The sequence below is a fragment of the Equus asinus genome, chromosome 25 (assembly GCF_041296235.1).
Source record: "Equus asinus isolate D_3611 breed Donkey chromosome 25, EquAss-T2T_v2, whole genome shotgun sequence".
Lineage (NCBI taxonomy): Eukaryota > Metazoa > Chordata > Mammalia > Perissodactyla > Equidae > Equus > Equus asinus.
In genome coordinates, this window is record NC_091814.1 from 54,323,085 (window position 1) to 54,347,642 (window position 24,558).

Sequence of the window (24,558 nt, forward strand, 5' to 3'; positions counted from 1 at the left end):
TAGTATATTCACAGAGTTGTGCAACCATCACCACTATCCAATTTTATGATATTTTTACCAACCCCAAAAGAAACTCTGTATTCATTAGCAGTCACTCCCTATTCCCACCTGCCCCCAGGCCTTGGAAGCCACTAATCTACTTTCTCTATATATGAATTTGCCTATTCTGGACATTTCAAATAAGTGGAATTATGCAACATGTGTAACTGGCTTTTTCTTTTTTCTTTTTTCTTCTTCTTCTCCCCAAAGCCCTGCAATAGGCAGTTGTATAGTCCAGTTGTGGGTCCTTCTAGTTCTACTATGTGGGACGTCGCCTCAGCATGGCCTGATGAGCAGTGCTAGGTTCGCACCCAGGACCTAAAAGAGCGAAACCTGGGGCTGCCAAGTGGAGCGCATGAATCCAGCCACTCTGCCACGGGGCCGGCCCCAGGCTTTTTTCACTGAGTATGATGTTTTCAAGTTTCCTCCATGTTACAGCAGGTATCAATACTTCATTCATTTCTATCGCCAAATGATCTTCCGTTGCATGGATAGACCACTTTTTGTTTATCTACTTTTTAGTTGGTGGCCATTTGGGTTGTTTGACTATTATGAATAATGCTCTGTGAACATTCACATGAAATTTTTTATGTGCGGACAACTGTGTTCATTTCTCTTGGATGGATACCTAGGAGGGTAATTCTTGGGTCCTATAGTAACTCTATGTTTAAACTTTTGAGGAAGTGCCAAAACACTTTTCCAAAATGGCTACACCATTTACATTCTCACCAGCAATGTATGAGGGTTCCAATTTTTCCACATCCTCACCAACATTTGTTATTGTCTATCTTTTTAATATAGCCATATGGATGGGTGTGAAGTGGTATCTTATTGTTGCTGGAAGACCACCTTGCAAGAAATACTAAAGGAGGCTCTTTAGGCTGAAAGCAAGTGACGTCAGACAGTAATTTGAATCCACACAGAAAAACAATGAGCATCAGCAATGGTAATTATTTAGGTAATTAAAAAGGCAGTATAACTGTATATTTCTTCTTTTCTGTCTTAATTAATTTAAACAGCAATTGCATAAAACAATATGTATATATTTGCATTATTAAGCCTATAACATAAAAATGTGATATATTTGACAATAACAGCACAAAGGAGGTGGGTGGGAGCAAAGCTGTATTGGGGTATGGAAATGATACCAACGGTAACTTGAATGCACAGGAAGAAATGAAGAGAACCAGAAACAGTAAAAAGAAGATTAATATAATAAACTCTATACATATATACTTGCTCTCTTTTCTTCTCTCAGCTACTTTAAAAGACGTGAAATGTAAAATCATATAAAACAATAGTTATAACAATTTATTGTTGGGTTTGTGACACATATAAATGTGAAATGTTTTGCTGGATTCTTGGCTGACTGCTTTTTCTTTCTGCACTTTGATTATGTCATCTCACTGCCTTCTTGCCTCCGTTGTTTCTGATGAGAAGTAAGATGTTAATCTTACTGGGTTTTCGTTGTACATGATGGTGTTGCTTTTCTCTTGCTGCTTTCAACATTTTCTCTCTATCCCTGGCTTTCAACATTTTGACTATGATGTCTCCTGGTGTGGATATTTTTGTATTTATCCAACTTAGAGTTTAGTGACCTTCTTGGAAGTGTAAATTAATGTGTTTTTTGGTCAAATTTGGGAAGTTTTCATCCATTATTTCTTTGAATGTTTTTGCTGATACTTTCTTCTGTTGTCTATACTGAGGCGTCTAATAGTGTCCCACATTTCTCTGAGGCTCTATTCATTTTTCTTCATTCTTTTTTCTCTTTATACTTCAGATTGCATAATTTCAATCAATATATCTTCAAATTCACCAATTCTTTATTCTGCCAGATCAAATCTACCGTTGAGCTCCTCTTGTGAATTTTTCTTTCAGTTATTGTACTTTTCAACTCCAGAATTTCCACTTTTTTGTATGTAATTCCTATCTTTATTTATTCTCTATTTGATGAAGCATTGTCATAATATCATTCTTTAATTCTTTAAGTACATTTTTTTTAGTTCTTTAAACATATTTATAAGCTGCTTTGAACTTATTTTCTGCTAAGTCCAACATCTGGGCCCCTTCAAAAGGCAATTTCTTTCTTTCTTTTTTTAAAGATTGGCACCTGAGCTAACAACTGTTGCCAATCTTCTTCTTTTTCTCCCCAGAGCCCCCCAGTACATAGTTGTATATTCTAGTTGTGAGTGCCTCTGGTTGTGCTATATGAGACACCGCCTCAGCGTGGCCTGATGAGCTGGGCTGTGTCCACACCCAGGATCTGAACCAGTGAAAGCCTGGGCTGCCAAAGAGGACTTAACCACTGGGCCACGGGGCCAGCCCCTCAAAAGGCAATTTCTATTGTCAGATTTTCCTTTTTGTATGGGTCTTTCCTTCCTGTTTCTCTGCATGTCTGATAACTTTTTGTTGAAAGCTGGACATGTTAGATAATATCTTGTAGTAACTTAGGATGTTGATTCCCCCTCCTCACTCCAGGGTCTGTTGTTGTTGTTGTTTCCTTGTTTGTTTGTTTAGTGACTTGACTGAACTAGTGCAGTTCAGTTTATTTCCCCAAAATTGCGCAGCCTCTAATGGTGCTTCCAAGAGAGCACAGCCTTGGGCATGCACACAGTCTTTCTACCACCAGGGATGACTATGGTTTTCTCTTTGTCTCTTTCCCGTTAAGCGTTAAGCTTTCGGCAGGTCTGCCTCTATTGTTGTTACATACAGCTGTTAGCCTCCACTAATTGTTAGCTGATTGCTCTGTTATTTTTGACAACTCCCTGGGGCATAAATTGCTTCACAACCTGATCCAATTAAAGTCAGGTCCCTTGGCAGGGCAGGGCCTCGATAGTCTTTGAGGCTTACTTCAAATCTCCCCTGACAGAACCTTTTGCCATGGATCAGGAGCTGGGGGAAATTGGGGAACTAATTCTTCACCAGCTGCCCCACCAGAATCCTCCTATGGTATCGGAGCTGTGGGAAGGAGAGAAGAGAGTGGAGGTAGGAACTGGTACTGCCACCTGGCTGTGCCCACCACCAAAACAGATATTTCACAGCCCAGAGCTTAGGCAAATGAGATTTGCCAATATTTCCTGGCTGTCAAATCTACGCATAATAGTTCTTCCTCTCTAGGAGGCTGGGGAAGATGGGAGATGCCACTTGGCTGCTGAGCCTACTGGAGCAGCCCTACTGCAACAGAGGGCTGTGCAGGAAAGGACTGAATTCTTCACCAGATGCCCCACTCGGATCTTCCTTGTATAATGGGAGTTGGGGTGGAGGAGCAGACACTAATATCTGGCTGATGTCACCTGCAGCATGGAGCTATGCAAAATGCCATCGCAAGATTTTGACTGGCTGCCAAATCCACTCCAAATAGCTCTTCCACTCCAGGGAGCTGGGAGAGATGGGAATTGCCACTTGTGAGCCTACTGAAACAGTTCTCCCATAAGGCTGTTGGGAGCCGAGTACAAATCCTTGCTCTAATGTAATGGCTTCCCATTGTTTGTTCCAAGTCTCCATAGATTTTTTTTTTAATAAATGCTTATCAATTTCTTGTAAGACCCTTGATCAATCCAGAGACTTTGCATGGTTTTCTTTGCTAATCTTGACAAGTTTAATAGATGCCTCTCTAGGAGAGAAGTTTCCCCAAGCTTTTTGCACCACTATTCCAGAAGTCCCCCCGGGTAAGGTTCTTGACATTTCATGAAGGTAAAAGTGAGAGCAAAGTCATTAGCGGCTTCCTCCCATTTCCAGTTGTGTGACCTTGGGCAAGTCACTTAACCTCTGTGATGGGTTCTTCATCTGTAAATTGAGGATAATAATAGTGCCCACAATTGCTGGAAGGATTCATTGAGTTAATCCTTGTTATGTACCTGCACTAGCACCAAGCTATCATTGCTACTATTAGCATTATTTTTAATGATCTGTGTGGGTTTATAATTTCAGAGTATTAGAATCACAGTTACTCCATACAATGCTTTTGCACAAGTTAGAAAAAGACTTTTTTTCCCTCAGGACATTTTACTATTTATCTTTCAAAATAATTATCATAATATAATGATTCTGTTAGAACAAAACAATTTTCTATCAACTATAGGAACATCGTTGACATAAATATACTAATCCAAAATGTCTACAATGTTAATGTCTCCTCTTCGGGTTGGAGTGCGCACAATTTGCACAACTGTATGGAGCAGACTTTCATGATGTTATGTGACTTTGCACAGCATACCATAATTATTCTTTCTTCCAAGGAAAAAAATAAGGGAAATTACTGATTTAAATTTAAGTTTTTACTATGATTCAAGTGGGCTTAGGCATACAAGTATGCCCCCACCAACATTTCTGGGTATCTTGAAACTCCTTCAGTCCATACTCACTGAGCTCACAAACAGGAGGAGGAGGGTCCCAGTTGTTATCAGCTTCACAATGGATTAAACTGCTGCCTGTGAGGACATAACCCTTCTTGCAGTCCAACACAATAGCGTCTTTGTAAGTATAGAGGGGTCCAAATCCAGAGACAAAGATTCCATTTGGAACCTGTGGCTTATGACAGACAACATCTAAAGAAGCATAAGAAAGGACATCTCAGTTATAAAAGAGAAATGACAATAAGGATGTGACTATTGTTGGTATGGTTCCAAGGAAGACCTGATACAAGTATATACAAATAGATACAAAGAAAACATTTTAAAGCTTTATATATATATCCTTTCAGTTCCTAGGAACCTCAGCAATGTGAGGTCTCATCATGTTAGTCATTGTGGATAAAGTCCTACAACTTTCTTATCAAAAAGTCCCTAGCAACATAGATACAGAGATTGGTGGTTGCCAGAGGTGGGGGTGGGGGTGGCGGAAATGGGTGAAGGTGGTAAAAAGGTAGAAAATTCCATTTATAAAATAAATAAGTCATGGGGATATAAAGTACAGCATGGTGACTATAGTTAACAACATTGTACTGTATATTTGAAAGTTGCTAAAAGAGTAGATCTTAAAGGTTCTTATCACAAGAAAAGAAATTTGTAACTATGTATGGTGATTGATGTTAACTAGACTTATTGTGGTGCTCATTTTGCAATATATACAAATATCGAATCATTATGTTGTGCACCTGAAACTAATATAATGTTATATGTCAATTATGTCTCAGTTTAAAAAATTCTAACAATATCTAACCCCCAAAGCCCGAATCTCAAAGCCTCCAAATCATTCCCTTATAAGGGTCTACTTTCCCAGATGATTTGAGTGGTGGGTCAGTGGCCAATGGTAATATGGCGGTCATGATGAAAAGGCAGCCAAGTCACCAGAGATCTGCGCCCTCACAAGCAAAGAGCAGACAAGAACAAACTGCCCCTCCCCTGGCAGTCAGTCCTCAAGCCCGATGAGTCCTGCTCTTTAATTCTGTTTCACTCTGTCGACTTCTCTGCAGGCCCACTGCCATGACTACAGTGGAAGCCACTTCACTGCCTGGCTGGATGGTTGCAACAGGTGTCTATGGAGTAAGTTTTTTCCCACCTCAAATTCTTGTCCACTCTGCAGCCAGAACTCTCTTTCTAAAATGCAGGACATTTACTTCCCTGATTAAAGCCTTTCGATGTCCACCCTCACATTTGCTCTGAACTGCTGAGACTGACACACAAGGCCCTTCATAAGCTGGCTCTGCTAACTTTCCAGCCTCAGTCTCTGCCGTTTCTACCTCTTGCAGTCTAGACTCCAGGCATTTGGAACTGCTTGCAGTATCAATGCTCTCTCAACTCCTGGTTAGATTGTGTGCTGTGATGAATCAGAATAGTGAATGATACTGAGTAGGCACTTAGTAGTGAAGGAAGATGCTTTAGATTGGCAAACTAACAATATCGCAATATACCTTCTGGCTTAATTACTATTTGCTTCATCCTGTTGACCTTCTGATGTTTAGCTGGTTCTGCTTGCCTTCTGGGCAATGTGTGGTTGATTGTTATAAGTGCTAACCAATATTTCCAGTTCTGCTTCCTGAACAGACAAAAGATGATATTCCCCACTTCCCTTAGAGTAGGTGGGGTCTCCACACTACTGGTCTTGGACAAAAGGCTGCAATATAAAGTGATATGTGGTCACTTCCAGGCCAAAGCTTTTAAAAGCCAGGGCATGGTTTGCTTTCCTCTATTCCTCTACTGAAGAGACTGTGAAAGCACATTTTGATACAGATGTGCCACAGGATCAAAGCAACCTGAACTGCTGAGCCGGTTGCTAAACTAACGCCAGACTACAGCTTCCCCAGAGAGTCTCCTGGACATGCAGCAGACTCAGTATGTATTAGAGTCAACTTTTACTTGGGAAAGCCAGTGAGCTATTAGTGCTGCTTGTTACTATATACTGGTATAGCGTTATAAGTATCAGTTAACAAAATAAATGACCATACCATTGCAATAATTAGTTTGTCTTTGAATCATTCCATTTCCCCCAGTAAACTCACCTTCCTTTTTCTTTTAAACAAACAACTCAAACCAGAATTCATCACTGTGACTTACGTTTACAAGTCGGAGGGCTTGGGCTCCAGACACCTATCGTTTTATTCTCCACTGTGCAGGAAATGGAGGCTTTGCCTATCATTGAGAAGTGAGGGTCACAGCTGTAGGTGACAGAAGAGCCATATGTGTAGATGTCTTCATCTCCACCACTGTGCTTCCCATTGCTGATGGTTGGAGGGGCCTCACACTTGGCAACTGGGATGAGTGAGTGAAGAGAAAGAAATGGTCAGAGAAGGCATCCTTGCAAATCTAACATTCATGAGGCAAATTCTAATGGAGGGCTCAAGAAGCAGCAAAAATTCACAGGAGTTTTATTACCTAACATGGTTTAGGTTTATAGTCAAGTCAGAAAAAATCTTTACTTACTTACACATACTGGGAGAGGATCACTCCAGTCAACTCCCTTATCTTGGATGTCACAATAACTAGTGGTTGAGCCAATTAAGATATATCTGGATAAGATAAGTCAGAGATTTTAGTGGAATTCATCTTACTCTAAACATAAATTGCCAAAGAGGTTTGGACAAATGGAATTTTTGTTCAACATTTAAAAATGAAAAAGTGCTCTCTTGATTGTTAATTACCATTTGGGCCAATTTGGAGTTAAACCTCATCACATCAAGGAGAAAGTCTAATTTGTTTATTTTTTCCTTTATTCATTCATTCATTTAAACCACAATATTAAGCTTTTTAGGATCAAAGACTTTAATGGAATTCTTCCTATCCTAAATTAAATTGGATAAAAGGATCTGAACAAATGTAATTGCAAGTCAATATTAAAAATGAAGCAATAATGTTTTCTCGGATACCGCTTTCCATTGAGGACTCCATTCAGTAAAATGTCATCACTGCAATGAGATGTGTTTGCACATCTATGCTTTTACTCTATTATCTATTATGGAGCATCTGCTAGATCAGGCGTGGCGTTCATTCAGAGCTCAAGCAGGACAATGTAGGGGAAAAGACTCGTTTGAGTGTGTGCTGCAGGTTTTTTGGATAAGCACCAGCTAGATTATTGGCCCCCAAACCTCATGCCCTCTGGTTTTCAGCCTCTTTCTGACTTCCAGAGGCTTGTCTTCTGTACACCATTAACTGCCTGTTCACGACCCTCACTTTTATTGCTCTTGACAAATCCTAAGCTTTCTTTAGTTTGTCTTACTGCACTCTATGTATTATGGTAACAGAGAAAACAAATGGCATTGTTAATATGATGTCAAATTGTACTGTCCCCGAGGAATGACCCTACCGTGTGATTGAGCACTAAGGCAAACACGCCCTTCAGCGATTTAAGAGTCCCAGAAATTTATTTAATAACTTAAAGAAAATGAATCATTTAATAAGATAAAATACAGAGAGAATTAAGCGTTTTTTTAATTTTGAAATTTCTTAAAAATTTAATTTTTTAACCTAGCCAAGAAAATAAATGAAAAGTATTGTTTTTGGTTATTCCGATAGGAACACCTTGGTGTTCCAACAGCACCTTAGTTCTGAATCTTCTCACTTTCCCTCTCAGAAACCACACACAATACGGAAAACAAGATAAACATGAAAAAATCAAACAAAATGAAACAAGAAGAAGAAAGATTAGAGAAAAATGCCAGATATAAATGCTAAGCAAAGGAGAATCAACACATAATTGGAGAACCTGAAGAAGGAACACAAAACAGAATAAAATAGCTATTTTAAATGTATTTTAAGTAACTGTTACAGAAATAAAATACTACTTTAATCTACACTTTAAAATTGCACATCACATAGCAGCAAAAAATTGAACCAAAATGGTCCACATCAAAACAGCTAAGAGTAGGATTACTAGATTTCAAAGATAAAGAATAATATCTTTGGACAGCCAAACAAAGACCAAGTCCCACCTAGGGACAAAAACTCCTGGCTGGTGCCAGAGTTCTGCACAGCAACACCTACCAACCAAAGGTGTGCAGCACTGTCAACGAGATGATCTGGAAGAGAAAAGATGAGCCAAGGACTTTCTATCCAGCCACATTATTTTTTAAGTATCAAGGTCTTGGATATTATTTGAACCTGCAAGAACTCAAGGAATAATTTTCACTTGGAGGTTTTTTTTTTTAAGAAATTACCAGAGGACAAATTACAGCCAACCAAGCAATGACAGGAAAACTTTAGCAAAAACAAAAACCTAAAAAACAAAAAAGTGGTGGTGGGCATTGAATGTGGCGATCCAAGACAAAAAGAAAGGTGGGGCTAAGAGTGGCTGAAGGAAATACAAATGTTAATGAAATAAAAATATAGATGTTTGGCACTGCTCTGACAGTGCTGAAATGAAATAACTAGCAAAACATAGGAGATGAGATCGAGAGTGGACAGGAAAACAAACTCTCCCACTCCCACATTGCAAGGGTTGGGAGTGGACTCAAGCTATAGACACATGTGAGTGTTTAATGTTAAATACAAAGTAAACACTGAGATTACACAAATGACATAAATTTACTCATAGAAAAGACAGAGGAGGTGGGAAGGAGAAGAGAGGGTACAAGATAAGTTTCCTGTTGCTCATAACAAGGAACAAATTTAAACTGACTAGCGATAATGGGGAATAATGATATTATATAAATGTAAATGTATAAAGGTAACCACTAGAACCAAAGTTTGAATATTTCTAAATATAAAATATATATATAAATAGCACATATATGCACACACACGTATGTGCTTATGTATGCATTGCTTAACAATGGGGATACATACATGAGGCGATTTCATCATAGTGCAAGCATCATAGAATGCACTTACACACACCTTGATGGTGTAGTCTACTACACACCTAGGCTGCATGGTACTAATCTCATGGGATCCCTGTCATAAATGCCGTCCACCACTGGCTGAAAAGTCATTATGCGGCACATGGGGTACAAAAAGAGTTCCATTAAACTAAAGTTGCCAAATTTAGCAAATTAAAATACCTAGGATAAATGACCAGGGTGCCTAGTTAAACATGAATTTCAGGTAAACAACAAACCTTTTTTTTTCCTGAGGAAGATTGGCCCTGAGCTAGCACTTGTTGCCATCCTTCCTTTTTTTTTTTTCTGCTTAAGGAAGATTGTCACTGGGCTAATGTCTGTGCCTAACTTCCTCTATTTTATGTGGGATGCCACCACAGCATGGCTCGACTAGCAGTGCTAGGTCTGTGCCTGAGATCCAAACCTGCAAACCCTAGTCTGCTGAAGCAGAGCACAGGAACTTAACCACTACACCACTGGGCTGGCCCCCATCTTCCCTTTTTGGCTGCCTATCCTGCTGATTTCAGGCCACAGCACCAGACAAAGAAGAAACGGCCTCCTGTACACTGTTCAACCAGCTCCCACAACTGTATCAAGTCAGATCCCTATAATAAATCCCTTATCATATATATAGTATATATATATATATACACACACACACACATATATATATATATACTATATACATATAGATACACACATATACTATATATATAAATATAGTTGCTCAGAGTGAATCCTGACCAATACAACTGACATAGAAAAGAAAAAGAAATTAGGAATATAAAAATTAGAAAGTAGGAGGTAAAACAACCACTATTTACAGATGATATGATTGCAAACTGGGTAATCCCAAGAGAATTCAACTGAAAGACTATTATAAATAATAAAAGAATTCAAGAAGTTAGCTGAGATATCAAATTAACAAGCAGAAATCAATTATATATATATATCAGAACATATAATGGAAGGAAAGATACATTTTAAATAGCAAAAATGAAATGCCTAGGTTTAAACACTTCAAGAAATGCAAAATCTATGTGAAGAAAACTTTGAAACACTCCTGAAGAAACAAGAGAAAAAGACTAAAACAAATGGCACAGAATATGCCATGGCAAAATGTGCCACTTGGGTATAAGGATTATTTCAAGGTAAATGCACTTGAAAAACAGCAGATGCAGGAAGGGCGCTCTGACCCCTCCTTTCCTTACTGAAAGCAGTAGTTCGAACTCCCATGTGAAAGATGCCCTTCCTTAGATCTGAAGGAGAGACACTCATCACCAGAGAGGGGGAGTTGAGACCATGGGAAATCTGGACCAACAGGCCTCGTTAAAAACAGTCCTTATCTTCCTTTGGCCTCTCCATATATTTTACTTACTACTTTTTCACAGTTACTACTCTTTGTTCAATCTAATATATAAGCACTTAGGCCTAACTGCTTTTTGGGCCTTCATTTTCCTGTTAAGGCTCCCAGGTACACATAAAAATAAAATTTCTATGCTTTTCTCCTGTCAATTTGCCTTATGTCAACTTAATTCTCGGGCCCAACCGGAGACCCTAAGAGGGTAGAGGAAAAGTTTTGCCTCCCCTACAGTAATAGATTCTTGCCTAGGGAGACTAAAAAACAACAAAAAACCAAAACGATTCTTCTAAAATTAAGTTAAAAACTAATCCAAAACTGTCTCAAAAATATGCCTAACTTTAAAGTTCATATAGAAAAATAAACAGATAAATATTGTCAGGAAAATTCCAAAAAAGAAGAACAATAATGTAGATCTGCCCACATTGGCTATTAAAACATATTATAAAGCCTCAATAAGTGGATGACCATGAATGTGCGTGTGAATATATAGGTAAAACAACGGCATTACATAGAAAACCCAGAAATAGACCCCGATGTATATTTAGTAGATTGAAGATGGATTTTTAAATAAGTGATATTGGATAACAGGAAAGCCATATGGAAAAATATAGACTAGGATATGTCCTTCATTTGTTGTTTTCAGTGCCTTGAGTCCATCCTGACTCCTAGAGGCCCTGCGGACCGCAGAGCGGAACCCTGCCTGGTCTTTCTGTGCCATCCTCTCACCCTCCGGGTGCTGTATCAGACAATACTCCACTGCTATTCCACTTTTTGGGGGTGACTGGCCGGGTCCTTCTTCCTAGTCTGTCTTAGTCTGGACGCTCTGTTGAAACCTGTCCAGTATGGGTGACCCTGCTGGTGTTTGAAATACCAGTTGCATAACTTTCAGCATCACAGCGATATGCAGCTGCCACACTATGACAACTGACAGACGAGTGGAAAGGAGCCCCCTGCCCCGGCAGTGAGAGCGCAGCATCTTAACCACTACACCACCATGCACCTCATACTGCACACTGTACATATTGACTCCAAATGGATCAAAGCTTTGACCATTAAACAATATGAAAACATAAAATTAGAAGAAATCTAGGCAAATACATGGTTTAAAATCTTATACTGGGGAAGACCTTTCAAATTAAGACCTAAAATGTAAAAGCCATTTTTAAAAAGGAGATTGATAAATTTGACAGCATAAAAAACAATTTCTCCTTGAGAGGAAAAAACATACCAATAGCCAAGTCAAAAGAAAAGTAATATACTTGGGGAAAAATTTGCAGCTCATATTAGAAGCAAAGGCTAAACCCTAATATGCCTAGGCTCGTGTATGTGTCTTTATGTCCATATATCCTAGAAATTAAGAATAAGAAGTTCAATAAGTTAATAGAAAAAAATCATCAAAGGACATGCCAAACAGTTCACAAATGAATATCTCTTGAATATGTCAAAATATGCTCAACTTCATTCACAATAAGAGAAAAATATGTTGAAACTATAGTGAGATTTCATTTTTACCTCTTAGATTGGAAAAATTTCAAAAATTTGACAAGTTTTCAAAAGTTTGACAACATACTTAGTTGGAAAGTTTACAGAAAGAGACATTTGCGTACTCTGCAAATCCATGTAACCCCTAGGGAAAGCAATTTGGCAATATCTTTCAAATTTTCAAATATATGTACTCTTTGATCCAGAAATCTCACTCTGGGAACTTACAGATATAAGTACACGTGGACAAAATGCTAATGTTCAAGGTAATACATCAGAGCACTGTTCAGAATAGCAAAAGATAGGAAATATCCATGGATCCAGCAAAGAGATTATTAATCCATGGTACATCACACAATAATAGGCTACCCAGTTATACAAGGAAATTAATGAGGAAACTCTATGCACAAATATGTAAACATACTCGGTATATATTGATAAGTAAAAATTAAAGCAAGATTCAAAACTACATTTGCTATTGGAAAGGTGCAAAATAAAAATATATACTAATTTCTTAGCTTGTATTTGTAAAAGTAAACACTAGAAGGATACATAAGAAACCAATAAAAGCGGATCCCTGTTTAAGGACAGGAAGGAATGGGGTGGATGGCGATAGAGGGGAGGTGAGAATTGTCAGTGTATACTTTTCACCTCATTTTTGCTTTAGAAATATATGAACACATTAGCTATTTTTTAAAATTAATTTTCAGGAAGTGTTGTTTCTAGATTGTCTCACACTCACCCGTCTGAACAGCTGAATTCTATTCGTGATCCAAAAGAGAGATCTGTCTTACTTATTTGCCCATTATGTAATTCTCCTGGGTTTCTGCATCGTTTCTCTGAGAGAAAAATTAAAATGATGATTAGTGATTCCGAGGACTCAGAGCTACGGCATCAGAAAAGAAGACTGATGGATTGGCTTCGCCCTCTGCTCCCAGAAAGACCCAGAGGCTCAGATCCAAACTTATCTCTGATATTGACTCGCTGAACTTTTATTTTGGAGGAAAAATGAATACAAAATTTGACCTCATTTTTTTCTAGTACCTTTTACCATTAGAGAAAAATGCTCAGTTAAATCACTGTGGTAATGGAATCTTTAGTCCAGGACTTAACACGTTGACCAGGAAGCCACACTCCGTTCTATGTCTGTGGCATGTACTTTGAACTTAGACCACTCAAAAATGCATGTTCTTGGTCACAAGAGGAACAAAAAAAGATTATATATTGATACCTTACAACTGGAAAAACATCATAGAATGTATTCTCGACTGAGAGTGAAACACAGCATCTTCTTCCAACACGGCGGTTATTTGGGGTGACGTTTCTTCGGAAACTGTATTACCACTTCCTAGCCACATAACTTTATAATTTTGTAGAGAGTGAATCTGGTTTTCAATGTATTAAAACTGAATTTGTAGTTCATTTCTGAAGGAAATGTTTGCTGAATTATGCAAAGGATAGACGTATTTTTCAATACAATTAGGTAGTTCCTAATTTTTCTCTTTATTTGTGTGTTTGTTTCTGTTTTTCAAAAAGTGGCACACAGGCGTACATTGAAATCACTAACGGACAAACTAGATGATTTCTTAATGACCAAAAACTCTCATTTGCATTCAGAAAGCTCAGTTTCTGAGACAATGTGGCAAAGAAAGAAAAATCTCAAATAAGAAAAATAAATGTTCCTACTTACTGGTACAGAAGGCAATATATTTCCAAACACCTCCGTGTTGACAGGTAAGCGAATTTTTTGAACTGGTCTTACTGTAGCCAGGGCGGCAGTTGTATTTTAGAATAGTTCCAGCTTTGTAGTCTGTCTCATTCAACTCATTTATTGGAGAAGCAAACAATAGATTCGGTGGGGGACCACAATCACCTGGACACCGAAATGACAAAGAGCACCAAAAGTTATAGGTTGGCACTCAGCATCTTAATGTTTCAGTAGCGTGATTTTTAGAGCAGGAACTGTTCTTTTCTCCTCTAATCAAGAAAAATAATAACTCCTATTAACCTCATTGTTCAAAGAATCCAGTGAGTGATCAGTAATCCATGTTTGTTGATAAGTGGTAATGACAACGATAATGATCAAAGGCGGAAGTTGTTCTCCTCTTCTGTTATATGAGATTACCTATCTTAAAAGGATAGAAGACATGATTTCATTGGCCTATTAGATTCTCCATATCTGCTGAGTCAGATGCATCCAGGCAAAGCCAGAAGTCCCTACAGTTTTCTTCAACAGAAACATATTATTTCATTGATAATAATATTATGTATTTGTTGCCTCATGAAAGGGAAACTGAGTGGCTGGGAGATAGACAAGAATAACATTTTTAATTTGTACTTTTTTGCACCTTTTGGATTTTGAATGATATGAGGGGAGAAGCGTGGAGCTCTTGAAATGTAAAAATCTTAATTCTACTTTCCTTGTAAGAACAAAATACAGGACCAATTTACCTTTTAGGAGCCCCAGTAGAAGTATGCGCTTCCCCTCTCCATTCTGGGTAAGCCCACAGGCAGTAAAAATTGTTCAGTCAGACTGACAGATAACATGGATTTGTTCAAGTCGTGGTTGGGAGACAGATTGTTTTGGAAATTCCTGGAGAAGGAACTCTAGAGGGAAGTGTCTAAGAAACTGCCTCTTTTATGGGTAAAGCAAATCCCCCTAAATTCCAAATAATTCCAAATCCCCTTAAATTCCAAATTAATAAATCCCAAGTTCAAATAAACTCTTTGTCACGGAAGCTGGATCTCTGTTGAAAGCTTAATCATCTCCCTGTTAGTCTTAAAAGTGAATGAGTGAATGATCTTTGATGTTTCTTGCCCATCTGACTTTATCTCCCCATTACTCACCAAGAACAGTAGCCAACAGAGCAATGACCAAGGTCACTTGGAACAGAGTTGGATCAGAGAGTCTCCACAGCCTAGAGAAGGGCCAGGCTGCCGTTTTCCACTTTCTATGAAGGGTCCCGTTTGGAGCTCTTGGGGGATGCATGGCCTGATGCTTCTCCCACATTCTTCTGCTGAAAGAACTCAATTTAATAAAGTCATTGAATTCCTACTTGTCACAAAGCACTAGGATAAATGCTATGGGATCCATGTCTTCAGGGACATTACAGCCTAGAGGGGAAGAAAAGATGTGAGCACAGATGTTACAACACAAGACAGTGAGTTTTAGCCTCTGTGAAAGCACTCTGTTCAGGGAGAGTTTAATTCCAAGTGGAGAGAAGGGAGGTGGCTGTAGCTGAGTTATGCAAGCTGTAAAAGTTAGAGAATGGATGCAGGGCAAATTGGAGGAACAGTAGATAGTACTTCAACTTGGCTGGAAAGTAAGGTATCTGAGACGGTGAGATAGTTGTTACGGAGGGGGCAGTTTATGTGTCTAAATGGGATGTCAGGGTAAAGTTTAGGAATTTACAGATGCTACTCTTTGGGGAGTAAAGAGCCATTATTTTTTTGTTTTGGATTTTATTTGTCAGTTTTTGTTTTTAAGCTAAGGAGTGACACATTATTGTGCTTTAGGAAGAACGCCTTGGCAGATGTGTACATGAAAGAATGAAGCGAACAGAGAGAAGAAACAGGGAGGCTGATTAAGAAGACTATTGCAGTTGGCCAGGTGAGCCGCAGAGATGACGGGCCAAGGAAATGGCAGAGGAGTTAGAGAAGAGGGAAGAAACGTAAAACAAAACAAACCAAAAGGCAGGAAGGTGATGAGTTAGAGGAAAGGAGTTGGATCCCTATAAATAGTTTTGGGAGTCCCTCATGGCAACTGTCAACCAAAGCAATCAACCATCTAATTGCATAATTTGCAGTTTTGAAAAAATGGTTTTGTATATAGAGATATATAAGCATCTATATATGTCGATACATACAAATATATAAAGAAAGAGAGAAATACACATGACAAATGTGCCTTCATTATTTAATCAGACTATTTAAAGATTTACTTAAAGCAAAATCATGAGGGACATTTTTCTCTTCACCACCATTCCCGTTCCCTTTGGAAAAAGCAATATATCTTAAATTCACATTAGAAATAGACCTTGTCCTCAAAGGAGCACATGAAGTTAACCCCCAATGAAACATTGAATTGATCTTTCATTCTGATATCTCTGTTAGCTCCAGATGATTCTACACTCCCCCCATGTCCATAATTCATACGAAGCACATATCCATTTAGATAAAGGGAGTCTCCTCAATATTTTCGTCAAAGATGTTTCTGTCCCACGTTATAGGGGGAAAAAATTTATAGTTGCCTTTCATGCTATGTGAAGGGACGTAACTTCTTCATTGAGAAATAACTGATGTAATCTTATCTCTCCAAAATTCAGCTCTGATGAAGCCATTCCTCCACCTGCTGTCAGTTGTGAGCAACTCCATCCCATGCACATCCTATCATGTCTGCTAGGACAATTCTACCAAAAAGAAATTCAAGCTAATGAACAACTTATCAAATGTGTTCATTTCCTAAGAATGTGTTTAGAGAATTTGTACTAAATGAATTGAAGTGGTCTAAAGAGGTTAGGAGGAGCCAGGACCAGTGTTTTGGGCCTTTACACATCCCCTTTCATTTTTGTTTCCCCCTCTCTCTTTCCCTAGGACCTCCCTTTCAGTCTCTAGTCTCTCCTTCTACTCTAACAATCTGATGAGACTGGAGACAGCTGGGGGTAAGGCAAGTTCCACATGAAGAAAACCAGTCCAAGAAATCATCACTGAAATGTACCAAATATGATCAATTTCTCCCACCTAATAAAAACTGTTATGAATATAAAAACTATAGGAATGAGTTTAATTTTTGTTAAGACTCTAGATTGGTATATTTATTGAATTTCAGTGAAATTGAAGAAAGAGAGTTTAAAATACCAATATTTTGGCAAAATAGAATTTGACTATAAAAAATCAAGAGGATAGTAGTGTAAAGTGCACATTTCCCATGTGAATTGTCTCAGTTGTTACGATAGTCACAAAAAGAATACATACATTGAATATACGCAGGAAAATATTCATGAATATATTTATAAAAATACAGCCATAAGATTAAGTCCTTACTTTTAAGAAATTAAACAAAAATACTTTAAATGCTGAAACAGAGAACATATTCATGAGCTATGTTCAAAAAGAATATATTCATAACCTTTGAATATATTCAAAATGAATATTTCTTAAAGCAATGTTCGGTCAATTGACAATTTGATAAATTCAGCAAATTGATTGCAGTGAACTGATCCTTCAGGAATCGGCTGCTGGTGACGAGGTTTTCAGCATTAGGTCTGAGCCCTGTGCTCCAGCTGGACCTGCATCCCTGACAGCTCCAAACCCTTTCCAGCTCCCACCCCTGCCCATATCATCTGCCCTCTTGCCCTTCCCTCTTCAATCCTGCTCATTCTGCCAGTCCCTTCTCCAACGCCCTCTCCCATCCTCCAGGTCAATCTCCATATCCCCGTTACAGTGTAGTGTTACAACTCTGATTCTGGTTTGGCTTACGACTGATATCTGAAGTCTTCAAAAGAAATGTTAGGGAAGAGAGTGACAGAATTGGTGTTGGAATGTGACTCTGACAGGACTAGAACTCCTAGAGTCAAAACATCATCATAGTAATTATGTAAAATGACAATGACTGCATCGCCAAGGGACTTTAGTGAAGCCCGGGTGCAGAGGAAAGCCCCCTGGACTTGGGCCAGGAGCCCTTGGTCGGGTGTTCACTGTGGCCCCTGGTAATAGTGAGACCCAGCTCACACTCAGAGCAGACTCTGGTGCCCAAGGGGTGCTGTCCTGGGGCTTTGTCCTCCCTCAACCTTCAGTGTCTTCCTGAGAGGAGCTCATCTCCGCCCATGACTTTGGCCATCATCCATGACTCACTCACAGACATCTGGGCCCAGTTGTCCCCTGCAGGAGCGAAACTTCTGTGTTCCGTAAACTCAACCGTTAATAAAAATCTTATTCTGCCCTATTCCCTCCCACATGTAAATTTTGAGTCAGTCAGGCCTGTCTCCTTTACTCTTGTTGCTAACTGGCGGAATTCCAGTGCTCACCTTAAAACTGTGGGCCTGTCTAAAAGTTGCTGAAAGAAATCTCAGCAAAATCAGGAGGAACTCCTCTCTCCTCTCCTGCAGCTGCAGCAGAGCAGACGTCTTCATCATGAGACTGATCATACAGATGTTATTTCTAACGAAGGAGTCGTTCCCGCACTTTAGAGATTGTTGCTTTGTCGCTTGAATGTAACCTTTAACCCTGGAAAAGTCTATATTTCTGACTGGTTATCTTAGCAAATTGTTTTTCGTTTGGGATAACATTTAAACTAACATTTCTGTTTTTGAAAGTTCTAGACACTTGCGAGTTTTCTTTGCAAATCCGGAAATAAATTACTACACTTTCTCCTTCGCTTGCAATCCTGAAAGTAAACTGAAACTTTGGCTCTGTTAGATTTCTTTTTTTAAAAAATTTCAGCCTTATTGGGGTATGACTAAATTGTAAGATATTTAAAGTGTCCATCATGGTGATTTGACCCAAGAACACAGTGTGGAAAGACTTCCCCTCACTATCTAGTTAATTAACATAGCCATCATGTCACATATTTATCCTTTTTTCTGGCAGGATTATTTAAGTTCTACTCTCTTAGCAAATTTCGATTATTCAATATGGTGTTAACTATAGTCACCACGTCTTATGTTAGACCCGCAAACCTTGTTCACCTTATAGCTGAAAGTTCGTACCCTTTTGCCAACCTTTCCTGACTTCTCTCACCACCGCCCCAGCTCCCACCCCTGCCCCTGGAAACCACTTGTTAGACTTCTTATGTAAGCAAAAAACCCTTTTTAAAAAAATTGAAGTCATAATTCCTGTTATAACTTAATCCCAGATCAGTCTTTCCTACTGCTTCATTTCTATCTCTCAGGCACTTTGAATCCAACACACCCCAAACTGAACGTACTATCCACCTTCCAACACTGCTTGGCCTCTGTTTCGTCTCAGCTAAGCTAATAATCCCCATCCAGCCTCCTAGAATAGAAACCCGAGTCATCCTAACCTATTCTCTTGCCCCCTTTCCATATTCAGTCAACAGGTCCCGTCACATTGCCCATTGCAGTGCTAGAATCTGTCACTCTCCTACACCCCACTTCCGTAGTCCAGCTTTAGGTTCTCATAATTCCCTTCACCCCACCCTAGACCACTGCAAAAGCCTCCAAACATTTTGCAAGGCCTCTTCCACACTGATGCTGTTATATTCCTAAAAAGGAATTTACTTAAAAACAACCGTGGTGCCCAAACCTCTCTCAACTCTCCCACTGCTTCTGCTTACTTAAAACACTGTGCTTCAACCTTAGGAAGGTGCTTACCTTTCCCAAAATGCATCCTGGAACTTTTTTAAACACCTGCAAGCATTTGCATGTAATGTCTCTTGTGTATGAGTGCTCTTACTTCCAACCTCCCCTTGACGCACTATCCAGATCAAATGTCACCTCTTTGGTGAAGGATTGCTCAACCCCACCACGAAACATCAGTCTCTTCTATGCTCTCCTAGACTTTGATGATACCTTAATTGTAACAGCATCTGTAACTATCTGTTCACTTTTGCCTCCTGAAATACATCATAGGTCCCCTGAAGACAAAGAAGTTATTTATTCAAATTTCTAATTCTAACTTTGTATTGTAACTGGCATATACTAGTTATCCAATAATGTGGAATAAATGAAATTCAATTCAGTTTATCTTCAGAGTAAGAATGACTACCTGTCTTACTAAGGACCAAATGAAGTAAAGTGTGTGAAGTGCCTTGTCAACTTCGAAGAGGTGATACAGTGATTCGACTCCCCTTACTGGTTCTCAGGATGTGTGGTGGTTCAGTGGGCCAGGTGTAGCATTTGCAGTTCACCACCGCTACTCCTGTGGTCCTGCAGCAGAACCTTCACAGGACTCGGCAGACCACACAGCCTAGAGATGGAGGCTAGGACTTGTCATTTGAGGAGACCTGAGTTTGAGTCCCAGCAATACTGCAATCCAATTCTGTGATCCTGAAGAAGCTACATCAGCTCCTTGGATCTCAGTTTGTCATCTCTAAAACAATGACATTAAACTTAGATCATCTTTCTATTTCCTACAAAGTCCGGAATTCAGTAACTGCCACTGAAAAGCTAAGACTTCCCTAGCAAATGCCCTCCTATTTCAATAACCTCACCACCTTCTAAATTCCTATAGAAATAAAATCAGGTCAAGAACTATAGTCAACATGGAGGGTCTCTTGTGAAAAGTCCTTGGCATTGGCTATGCAGTACACTTTGAGAGGCGCTGGGAAAATCCTCAGCCCCCAAATTTCTCCTTCGATTAGAGATTACTTTTAAGTTAGTGTATTTATTTGTCTAAACTCCTCCTTCGAAAATTCAGATACCTCTGGAAAGGATATTTCTCTTCAGCCTCAGGTGGCTTGTCTCCTTGCTTACACCTGCACTCTCAACCACATTGCTTTCAGACTTCGGGAGGAACTCGCTTCCACACTTTCCCCTCCCTTCCTAGAATGTCTTTCTCTCTCTATCAGCTCCTTCCTTCTGTGCTCATATTATATTGAAATGCATCTCTACACTTAACGCAAACCTTCGTTGATGCTTCCTCCTCTTCTGGACACTCTCCTTTTCATTCTCCTTGTGCTGCTATATTTAGGGACAGACCAGGGGTTAGCAAAGAGAAGAGAAGTTGAAGAATTGAAACGAGGACCAGAATCATACTATGTCCTGCTCAACCAAGGGAGAAGGGAGTTTCAACAAGGAAGAGTAATCAGCGTAGCCAGATTCAGAGAGTGAGGGAGAGCAAGGAGGTGAAGACAGCAAAGGCTGCCAGCTTCAGAAACTAACTAGAGGCTGATCAACACCCTTCTTGTCATCAAATCTAAAGGTCTTTGCTGCCCATGGCGGAGGAGATGTGGAGGGGTTAATCAAATCTCCAAAGGAAACTGCACCAATTTTCAGAAGGTAGACTATGAACAGTAGGTCCCTGTGAGCCCCTTGGGAAGGCTGGCTTCCCTCCTGCCACAGCTCCCCTATGTGGAGAGGTGGTAAAGGACCAATGGACCAATACACTCACCTTTTAGATAGAATAATGAGAGCAATGTCTTACTTCTTTCCTGCTTCAGTTTATTTTATTAGTATGCGTTATTATTTCCCCATTTATAACAAAAAATTGAGGCCCAGAAGGGGTTAAAAGTACTTTTCAAGTCACACTACCTCTCACTGCAGAACTTCTGCAAAGATGTCTGCTGAAAACGTCCCCAAGTTTTTGTCTCTGTCTTATCCTTCTAATCTTGCACTCCTCAAAGGGCCAAACTGCCAGCCTTTTCCCCAGTGTACCCCAAGTAGTCCACTGACCTGCAGGCAGCTGAGGAAGAAGTAGCAGACTCTATCAAGCTGCCTTGGGTAGTTTCCCAAGGAAGAAAACAGCCTTGATTTCTGATGGTCCTAGTTCCTCCCCAGATCAGAGCTTACCGGAATACCCCGAAGATTACTAGTAATTGCTCCACCAAAAAGTCCTACCTTCCGCCCCTGTGGTTGGCTGGACGGAAATGGATGGGCAGAGACTCTACTGGTGCAATGAATAATTAACAGAAGAAATAAAGCACCAGTGTTTACTTAATCTCCTTTCTCTTCACTAGCCCTCATTCTTTATAACATGTCGCAATAGTTGATTTTCTCCTCTGCCAACCATTTCCCCTAAGTGAAAAGGTAATATGAATTTGATGCCAGAATTCTTTTTTCTTTTTGTAAACACAAGAGGGTTATACAAGATGCAATCCAGCTAGCCCGGAAACCTTGGATACTGCAGGGTTCAAACTAGGTCCACAAAAATGATCCACTTTCCGTGATGTTAGGTAAAGCAGGCTTTCCTGGGGCTGAGGGACTGATGACCTCACCCTGTGCTGGTCTCCATCCCACCCTAAGCAAGTATAAAAGGCGAGGAGTTTAACACATTTGCTGAGTTGCCTGGAATATATAATGTTAACTACCACCACCACCCCTACTACTGACGGCTGGGCACGGAATGACCTCCAGAAGTTGGTCTATCATTGAGTGCTACTCAGGAGAACGCAATGATGGACTGGCCATGTTTGTTATCACATAGATCTAGGAAGGATCTGAAACCCTGACATTACCCAATTAAGCTATTAATCCTCAGGATTAAGGTTTATGTGCTCAGGAGATTGCTATTAAAGAGCAATTCTTCCTGACAACTGCACTTTTTCTGTAATAAAGACCAAAAGTCCCATAAAGTTTTCAGAAAAGAAGCAGCTGAACCACAGCTGAAGTTTTGACAGATGAGAGTTGAAGAGTGGAAATTATTAGATGAAAATGAGAAAGATAGTAGAGATAAAGAGAGATGGGCCAAGTCACAAAGATGAGATTGATTGGTTAATGTGACAAGAATGGGCGTAGAGGAGGATTCCAGACTGTGCAGAGTCTTGAGAGCTAGGTTGGAGGAAATACCATACAAGACCTAAACTGGAGGAAATAGCAAAACCACGACCAAAATTGGGTCTTCAGAATACCATTTCCCAATCTACTGGAGCCCTGTTCTTTACTTTCCACAGTGACTGTTCCAAATTTTTCTCTCCAGGTCGCCACATTGTCTTACTCACTCTCAGCAGACGATCTTGCCTCCTATTTTGCTAAAAAATCATTCTACATTATCTTCTATCCACCTCAAATTTTCTCTCCTTATTCACTTCTGTTTCAGAAGAGATTTGCTCTTTTCCTTCCTTATTTTCCATGTGTCTTTCATTCTGAAATGTTCCTTCAATCTTGCTAAAATCTCAACATCCATTTTTCTTCTGTAACAAGATGCTGAATTTCTCAAAAGACTCCTTCTCATCAGTCGCTCCTTGCCCTCCTGTTGTTGTCCCCAGTCTGGCTCCTTCCTGCCCTATTGACCTCCCCTTTGAGGCACGCCCTTATTTCCAAATTCAAAATTTCTTTAACTCATCTCTTACGATTTCTCCGCAGCTGCTAAAACTGCTGATCATTTCCTTTCTGAAACTCTCCCCTCCTCTGACTTCCACTACCCTAAACCTCCCCGATTCCCCTCTCTTACTAATGCTCTTTCTTAGTTCTTGTCACCACCTCTTCCTCCTGTTCATCCTTAAGTATAGATGCAACTCAGGTTCTTCTTTTTTAAAATTTTTCTCTTCGCATCTTTAATTCTCTTGCCTGCCCTCATGGCTTTAATTATCCCCTATGAGAGAACTGCCTCATAACGACATCTTTATCTCTGATTGCCTTCCTCATCTCAGACTTACGTTTTGGGTTACAAGCGCCTTACATACAGCACATCCCAAGGAGAACTACTCCTTTCCTGCCCAGGCCACCTTCTGACCCCGATGTTAATCTAGGCTCCCAGGAATGGAATTTTGGACTCTTCTTTAAACACTTCCCCTCCCTCATCCTCCAGTGTTCAACCAGTTGACAAGTTGTTTTTATTTGATCTTGCAATGTCTCTCCTGTCTGCTGTTTCTTTTCTATTTCTGCTGCCACCAAACCAGTTCAGGCCATCCTGGGTCCTGTCTCTTCCTGCTTCCACCTGTACTGCATATTGGGGTGAGAGAAATTTTCCGTGTTCTGTTCTTATCACTTCCTTGCTTGAAATTCTCCCATCTCTACTCACTGCCTACCAAATAAAGTTTAAGCTCTCTAACACGCCCTTTAAAACCCACTACAAGCTGGCTTTAATGTATCTTTGCAGCCTTCCTTCTCATCATTCCCGTGCTTTATCCAGGCCAATCCAGGCCATGTGCTATGCCCTAGATATGCCCAATCTTCCCTGCTTCTGTGCAATGCGTCTAAAAAAAATGATTAAAAGCAATTTAAAACATTAAAGAATTTTAAGAGAATAAAGACCTGTAACTTCATCACTCTAAGATAACCGTTTTCTTCTCTGCCTAATATTACCCAGTCCTTTTCTACAAGAATAAAGGTTATAAAGAAATCGTAAGTACTTGTTATTCCCTATTCTATTTTTACTTAAGCTTATATTTTAAGACGTTTCTGTTCATAATTACCACTGTAAAAGGCTGCTTTGCATATGCTGTACCATAATTTATTAAAAATTTTCCTAAGATTGAATATTTCACAAGGTCTTGCTAGTATGTAATGAACAGCTTCAAATCAAAAATCATTTTGCTCCTATTAGATTAATCGTAGGAGTGGATTTACATGGTTTAAAAGCTTGTGACTCTCTTACTACATTTCTCAAATCTTTCCACTTGGAATGTCCTCCTCCCTAATCTTTGTCTCTAAATCCTGCTCACTTTTAAAGGCGCAAATAGCTGGGACTCCTTCCTTGACAGTTTCCCTGCCTCCTCCTCCTCCCAGATGGAAGTCATCCTCTTCACATCTGAGCTCCCAAATAGCATGACGTTCAGTGAAAGGTGTTTATTTCATTCTAACCACCT

At 39.6% G+C, this 24,558-nt stretch overlaps 1 protein-coding gene across 11 annotated transcripts in view; it reads right to left on the minus strand.

Moving 5' to 3' along the window:
• LOC106823168 (C4b-binding protein alpha chain-like) overlaps positions 1-21,782 on the minus strand; it is a 32,736-nt gene extending 10,954 nt beyond the window's left edge. The window contains exons 1-7 of one of the 11 annotated variants that reach the window (XM_070496995.1): positions 21,650-21,782; positions 14,982-15,148; positions 13,825-14,007; positions 12,877-12,973; positions 6,900-6,985; positions 6,534-6,728; positions 4,404-4,586 (exon numbers count right to left, since the gene is read on the minus strand). In XM_070496995.1, coding sequence (XP_070353096.1) covers positions 4,404-4,586; positions 6,534-6,728; positions 6,900-6,985; positions 12,877-12,973; positions 13,825-14,007; positions 14,982-15,144 — 907 coding nt within the window. In that variant the 5' untranslated portion in view covers positions 15,145-15,148; positions 21,650-21,782. Of the gene's footprint in view, positions 1-4,403; positions 4,587-6,533; positions 6,729-6,899; positions 6,986-12,876; positions 12,974-13,824; positions 14,008-14,981; positions 15,249-21,203 lie in introns of all 11 variants that reach the window. The other 10 variants (XM_014828708.3, XM_014828717.3, XM_070496994.1 and 7 more) reach the window with 10 other exon arrangements.
• Between the last annotated feature and the right edge of the window lie 2,776 nt (positions 21,783-24,558).